Source organism: Myotis davidii, unplaced genomic scaffold (genome assembly GCF_000327345.1).
Source record: "Myotis davidii unplaced genomic scaffold, ASM32734v1 scaffold18, whole genome shotgun sequence".
NCBI classification, from domain to species: domain Eukaryota; kingdom Metazoa; phylum Chordata; class Mammalia; order Chiroptera; family Vespertilionidae; genus Myotis; species Myotis davidii.
The window spans coordinates 6,827,871-6,835,657 of NW_006292696.1; the positions used below are offsets into that span (position 1 = coordinate 6,827,871).

At 44.4% G+C, this 7,787-nt stretch overlaps 1 protein-coding gene across 3 annotated transcripts in view; it reads right to left on the reverse strand.

Moving 5' to 3' along the window:
• Nucleotides 1-6,129, reverse strand: part of CLINT1 (clathrin interactor 1) — a 55,187-nt gene extending 49,058 nt beyond the window's left edge. For 2 of the 3 annotated variants that reach the window (XM_015565646.1, XM_006766300.2), the window contains exon 1: nt 5,887-6,129. In XM_015565646.1, coding sequence (XP_015421132.1) covers nt 5,887-5,927 — 41 coding nt within the window. In that variant the 5' untranslated portion in view covers nt 5,928-6,129. The remainder of the gene's footprint in view (nt 1-5,886) is intronic. The other variant, XM_006766301.2, reaches the window with a different exon arrangement.
• Between the last annotated feature and the right edge of the window lie 1,658 nt (nt 6,130-7,787).

Genomic DNA, 7,787 nt, shown 5'->3' on the forward strand with positions numbered 1-7,787 from the left:
CTGGGGCTGGCTAAAAGCAGGTATCTGGGGTTTGTTTGGCTTCTATAATTGAAACATTGTTGCTTTTGGAGCTGTTGCTTCAGGAGCTCAGAGCCGGGCCACCGCAGGTGGGGAATCTTGGCTTCCTCCATCACTGGAGCAAGCAAACCTCCTGCTCGCTTCAGCTGTGTGGCTGCCGGCTGCTAGCTTGATTGGCAGTTAATTTGCATATCACCCTGATTAGCCAATGGGAAGCGTAGTAGAGGTACGGTTAATTACCCTATTTGTCTATTATTAGATAGGATTGTGGTTATGATTTTTTTAAAAAGATGGCTCCTTACCGTTTAGAGAGTGTTAAGTTTATAGATGAAATGATAGGTGTCTGGGATTTGCTTCAGAATAATATTGAGTGGGGGTGTTAGGTAGAAGTACAGATGAAGCATGATTGCCCAAACTTTTGAAGCTATTCATGTGTACACAGATAGTCCTTCCATTTTCTGATATATTTGAAATTTTGCATAATAAAAGCTAATAAACATATAAATTCCAACAGGATATGAAGTCTAGATCTAAATATAAAAGATAAAACAACAAAATTTCTTCAAGATTAAAAAATGTTATTTAACCTGCCTATATTTTTTTAAAGGAAATTAAACATTGAAATAAGAAAATAACACAAGAGCATAGAAAAAGTTTTAACTGAAAGTTATACTGTAAAAACTAGGAGTCCTAGTAAGAAGTACTTAAGAAGGCCAAGTACTTTTAGTGGATATATCAGTAAACATGAAAAACTACTTGTAAACTAACACTAAAGGGGTTCAGGAAAACACGAGGCAGTTAAGTCCTTTTTAAAAGCATCCTGACATAGTACTAAATAGATTAATTTAAACTACAGAAATGCTGGCAGAAGATAAATTAAACTAACCTTTCTTTGGAATTAAATGCTTATCTACTTCTGTCCAGTTACTAGAAAAGAGGAAGGACAATTAAATTATTGTTTCAGCAATAACAATTATTTACAACTGGTTCAAAGAAAAGTTGATATGGGAAGACAGAAAGCTGACAATCATCTTTGCTTTCAAGTTCTAAGAAGCAAACTGACCAGAGATTTAGTGTAAGATGGGGAAAAAAGGAAAACTGAAAGAAAAGCAAAACAATTGATAAGGTTTAGCATATTTGTAGTTTCAAGCTTCTTGTTAATCCTCACTGAAGGATATTTTTCCCACTGACTTTTAGAGAGAATGAGAGGGGGAGAGAAAGAGAGAGAAAAACATTGATGTGAAAGAGATGTATCGACTGGTCACCTCCTGCATGCACCCAGACCCCCAACCTGGGCATCCATGCCCTTGACCAGAATCGAATCCTCGACTCTTCAGTCCTCGGGCTGACAGTCTAACCACTGAATTAACCAGCTAGGGCTGTAGTGGCAAGTTTCTTTAAGGCAGATATTTTATTTTGCAAGTTCACAAAATACAGTACTAATCCAATAAATAGTAAATGTACTATCTGTTGAAATAATTGAATGAACTATTTTCTATAAAAGCAAAAGGTTCTCCCTCTGGGGTCAGCCTGATGAAAACAGTAGTTTCTACAGCTGCATTACATTATTTAACACGTAGGAACTGAAAACCTGCACATAACACCAAGAAAAATCAACTTATTGGCAGAAAATGCAAACTATGCTTAAGAGAATAACTTAAAATGGACTATCTGTAGCAGTTGCCTTAGGACCTTGGCCAGCACTGTTGAAAGCAGTATCCTAACAAGAATAATATGAAATAGATTTACCATCTATAGTAATAAAAGAGTAACATGCTAATTAAATGACCTTCCGGATGAAACCGGGGCTTCGAGGGCTGAGGTAAGCCGCAGCCATGGCTGCAAGGGTCTACCTCAACCGTGGGCAAACTACGGCCCGTTTGAAATGAATAAAACTATTGAAAAAAAGAGACCGTACCCTTCTATGTAATGATGTTTACTTTGAATTTATATTAGTTCACACAAACACTCCATCCATGCTTTTGTTCCAGCCCTCCGGTCCAGTTTAAGAACCCATTGTGGCCCTCGAGTCAAAAAGTTTGCCCACCCCTGGTCTAGTTGCAAGGGCCAAGCCCCTTGCACGAGTTTCGTGCATCGGGCTTCTAGTCCTATATAATAAAAGCCTAATATGCAAATTGTTTGGGAGTTTGACTGCTCGCTATGACGGGTGCTGACCACCAGGGGGCGGCACGGAACACGGCAGGCGGCAGTGGAGGCACTGCTGACCCTGATGGGCCCCCAACGAGAGCAGGACCATGGCAGTATGGTAGAGCAGGTGAGCGGGCAGAGCTGGGCCAAGGCGGGTGCGAGCGGGAGGGCCAATCGCCCCGTTGATCGCCCTGCAAACAGTGACCAGTGGTGGCGGCAGGGGGCAGGGCCGCTGCCCAGCTCCCAACCGATCATCCCACAGACAGCAACTAGTGGTGGTGGCAGGATCGGAGCTGCTGCCCTGCTCCCAGGCACTGAGGGAGCTGGGCAGGGGGCCTGGCCTCCATCGATCGCCCCGCATGTGGGATGAGGAGCAGGTGAGGGGGCAGTGCCAGGCCATGGCGGGGTGCCAGGCTGGGCTGTGGGACTACAAGGCTGGGGGTGTGAGCGGGTCCCCATCCTCACAGGCCACCCCAAGGGACCCCATCCATGCACGAATTCGTGCACCAGGCCTCTAGTTAATTAATATTACCCCTGAGATGAAACAGAAGGATTAGCCAGGCTTGAACAAAAAGTAGCAGTTTTGATCTACCACTATACCATGTCACCCTGTTTCTAAAATTTGGGGGGGGGAAAACAAAAACCAGAACTGCAGCAACTTTCCATTCATATCGTGTATAGCATGACAAAATATACAAGTATCCAATTTTATTACAACCTTGAATAAAGGCAGGCAGGCCATGGACAGCAATGGTCAGGCTGATCCTAGCTGGTGGGAGTGGTGCCACTTATCCTTTCCTGCCACAGCTGCCTTTTGTGCAACTTGAGTACAAGTGGGCGGAAACTGGCACTCCAAGGTCTGCTGACTTACAGCTTTAACTGCTTTTCCTCAGTTCTACAATGTTCTGCAAAACACAACTATGTAATACCACCAGGAGGTGCCACAATCGTGGAAAATATCTCCACACCTTCTGTAAGTCTTAAAGGTCTCAAAAGCCTATGTTTGAAATATATCATTATACTTAAGAACTGCCACCATACTGGATCAAACAGTAGCTCCAGGAAACACATTTCAAAGAATGTATTTTTCTCCCTGAAGTGAACCTCATTGGGTAAGGATATACACTAAATAAAAGTCCTAGTTTTCCTGAGTCATAGGTTGCACTTATTTACTGCATAAAGCATTTAAATAGAACATTTATTGATTACCATTCTTTTTTTAAAATGTCCTTTTTTAGCCAAAACTGTCTCAGGAGGATAATGACTTTCCAAAATTTATTTGCTATTATGAAATACTAGTTCCAGTTTTTTCATGTGGTGGACATTCATGTCTCCAAATAGCCAGCAAAGTTGAAAAAAGTCCCACTCTAAGCCAATCCCTCATTTTTCAGGTAAGGAAAACAAGGTTTGGAGATTGATGTGATTCTGCCTCAAATCATACATATGACTAATCTAAGAGCCAGTGACAGAATCTGAACCGAGTGCCCCACACCCCAAACCCCAAACCAAATGTCCTCTCTATTATAAGCCCTCATTCTATGAATCTAAGTTCTCAGAGCAGTCCTTAATCACTTCATTGTTTCCTCATTTGCAAGTTTCCTGATCACCTTATCTCCTTGCTAATCAGAGCAGCCATTCTATGGATCCACTTCACCTCCATTAGTAGCATTTTAAGGTGAACAGTATTCTAACTGGACACAGTGCCACAGGTATTGGTTCTGTAAGATGCTTACATTTCTGGGGAAGAATTTCTTCTCTCCTGCCAGGGAAAGATGAAAATTAAATTCCCAGTATTCATCAATAAAATAACCTCATGCTGTAATCTTAATATCATGTGTCAGACACGCACAAAAGCTTTCAAAAGCCCCTGGTGGCAACATTCTTACAAGTTATTGAATAACTTGGTTCAAGTGTCCATTCTAAATTGGGTCTTACAAAGGTAGAAGTTATTTTTCAACAACAGCTCTTCTATTAGATCACTTGGTAACTGCTTATGTGGCAAATTTAACCTTAAGCACTGGACGATTAGTAAGGCAGGTGATGAAGACATACAATGAAATGAACACCAGTAGCAGGAATATTGTCTTGATTTCTATCTCCTGAAAAATGTACAGCCTCTTCAAATTTTTTGAGAACCATAAATTTAATCCTCTCAGATAACAAGGTGTTTTTTAGTGGGGCTTTCCCCCTATCCTCCTGCTTAGAAACTTCTGGACTTTTAAAAACTGTCTAAACTAGTACCCAAGTCTTTACACCACATATGAAAAAACAACCAATGAACCTGGATCTGGAAAAGAAATAGTATTTTATCTTTGGAAAGCAAAATCAGAGTACATACACAGCAAAATAAACCCATTTAATGGTCAAATGAATAGTTGATAAATGAAAACTATTAAAGCAAATCACTTTTCAAACATAGGGTTTATTTATCTCTTAATGAAGTTTATCTCACTCTCAATGCAGAAAAGTTGCTATAGTTATCAAAAGTATACTGATCTAAACATATTGTGTTATCTAAGCTCTTAGACCTTAATTCCAGCATTCTAAGGTAAGAATCTATCCTTACTTTCATACCATACCTGACAACACTGGGGCACTTGAGGTGAATTAACTTGTCAGGGTTACAGCGTTTGAACCAACTCTTAAAAACTACGCTCCTTAGCATAGAAAATTTGAAAATATGGTCAAACTCATTCTACGTGATGTATTATCACAGCCAACGTGAATTATTTTTTCTGGCGTCAGGAAAGCCTAACAGTTTGCCACCTATACTTCCTAATTTTAGTTGGGATGGGTGACACAAATGAACTGTTTCTGTCACCACACTTATTGCATACCCAAAAAGGAGAGACTGGTTCAGTTCTTTAACTTTACTTCCTGCCTAGAAGGCCTGACTTAAGCCCTGATATAATCGATCTAAGTGTTCAAGTTGTCTTAGTGTAGGAAGATACTAAAGTTATCATTTAAGTCTTACTGGAAATCAACCAAGCATTAGTCATTTTACCTGTCAGGGAAGTTAAAGCAGATCAACAAGATATAAACTGGGTTGTTTTCTTTTTGGGGGGGAAATCCCTTAATGACTCGTTAATGAAACAAGGGGCCCTCCAAAACTGTAGGGTGGAAACAGGAAAAGAATGACAAGAAGTCATGCGGTGACCTGCTTTCACTGTTAGAAAGGGAAGAGCCTCCTCTTGATTTTACCTGCAGCCTGACCACGATGGCCACTTGTTACACCTACCACCCACTCCAAGTGCAGGTTCCCGAGGAAGCAAAGGAAACCTGCAGGGGAAAGGCTCTATCCCGGCCAGGCGCCAGGTCTGCACCACACCCGCGGCCACAGGGCCCTGCCTGCGTCCCCCACCCTCCAACCTCCCCTGCTGCCCAGGAGGCAGCGCACAGCCTGCGGCCGAGGCAGTCCGCCGCCGGGCAGTGACCCCGCTCCGCCAGCCCCGCCCCCTTCCCTGACCAAAGGGTCGGTGCCTGGGGGGCGGGGGTAGGGACCGGGAAGATGGCCTGGACAGGAGCGGAGGGGCCAGGAGGAAGAGTCCCTTCCCAGCCTCGCCGATCGGGACGAGGACTGGGCCCCGGGGCGAGCGGACCGCCGCCATGATGGCCGGGCCGGGCGGAGGGGCGTGACGCGGGCCGCCGTGCACAGGGCCAGCTCCCCGTACCCTTCCCCTCCCCCGCGTGGGCCTGGCCACAACTGCCCCCGATACTCACGCTTTGTCCACCAGCTCCCGCACCTTCCACATGTTCAACATCGTGCCGCGCGCGGGGCGGGCCGCGCCGCCCTCTCCTGCTCCCCACGGACCCCGGGACACTTCGGCGCCGGGGCAGATCCAGGCCGGTCGCACCGCTGCCGCCGCCTAGAACTCCCCAGTCGGCTCCGGCTCCAGCCCCAGCCGCGGCGCTGCCGGTGACACGTCGAGACGCGGGGCAGCGGCGCTGCGTGGGGCGGAAGTGCCCGACGTTCCGCCCACTGTGCGCGGGGCACGTCGGGATCAGTAGTTCTCTGCGCGCCACGCGGAGCCTTTAAATTGAGAGGAGGCGTGTTAAGTACAACTGATCGTAAACTTTCCGGGTTCCCGCGCCCCGCCGACTCTACGGAACCAGAAGCTCCGGGGGTGGGGCCCAGCAATCTGTGCGTTAACACATCCTCCACGCTCAAGTTGCAGAACCACTGGTTCAACCGTGAAGTATTGCTATGCTATTAATAATGATTATACGGAAGTGGGAGTGGTGTGTGTGTTCCTCACTGACAAGCAGCGCTGTATTTGGTTCCAAGTGTCCAAACATGCTTCCTTCTCTGGGCCTTAGTTTCCGTCCCTGTAAATTGAAGAAGTTGTAGTCTAAAACGATTCCACTCTAATTCTATGATACGCTGGTTTACTATTTAGACAGCTACCTGATACACTTGTTAGATACTTTTTATAAAGCTCAGAAACTCACTTCACACTCCATGGCAAACGGTAGAAAACCAGTACCATGACGCACCCGAGAACTTGGCAGCACAAGTAGACACACACACTGTATTCAGTATTTTATTGAAATGGTTGTTGTCACTTCATTTTTCACTTACATATTTTTGACAATGTTCGACTTAAAGCTGTAAATAACCTTAAAGTTCGTTTAGTCCAACTGCTTAAATTTTATAGTTCTTTTTATTCTATACATATTTATTGAGGATCTTCAATGTGCCAGGAGTGGGAAATATAGATGGGGACAAGACAGACAAGCCCCAGCTCCCTTGGGTCTTAAAGATCTTTGGAGGAAAAAAAATAAGGAAACGTTAAGACAATTGCAGATAGCCCTGGCCAGTGTGGTTGGGTGTTGTCTTGTGTACTGAAAGGTTGCTGGTTCGATTCCTGGTCAGGGCACATGCCTGGGTTGCAGACTCCATCCCCAGTAGGGGGCATACAGGAGACAACTGATCATGTTTCCCTTCTCTCCCTCTCTCTCTCTCTCTCTCTCTCTCTTCCCCCCCCCCACTTCTTCTTTCTCTAAAAATCAATTAAAAATATTTTTTAAAAAAGACACTTGCAGATAGAAAGTGCTTGAAGAAAACACATAATGCTACAGAGAATGATGTCAGAGGAAAATGACACTAGGAAATACTTAAGGCCTATTTGAGGACATTATATTTAAGCTGAAACTTGAATGATATAAAGAGCTGACCATAAAAGAAAGATCTGCAATAAAACAATTCCTGGTGAAGGAAACAGACAAAGACTGATTCACAAAGGAGAAGTGAAATGCTGCTAGTCAGAAAGCTAGGTAACAAGGATCCCAAATCAAGAACTCAAAACTTCTGACCCCTCCTTCCTCAGGTCAAGTCACCTCTTCTTGTTGTGTCCACTTAATTACTGGAAGCAGCTTTGAAGAGTGTTTCAATAAGGCTTTGGGATTAAGGCCTGAGAGAAGCCAGTTGAAAGCATTGCCAGGCAGAAAAGCACAAAAAGCAGAAATCAGGACAAAGCTATCTCCGAGCTTTGTTGAGATAGGAGGAGTACTTGGGCAGACATGAAGTGAGTTGGAGAGGTGGGTGGAAGGGGCAGGTAAAGATGAGCAGAGATAGGTTGAGAAACTGGACTTTCAAATGAGAAGTGTTTCCTGTTGAAAGG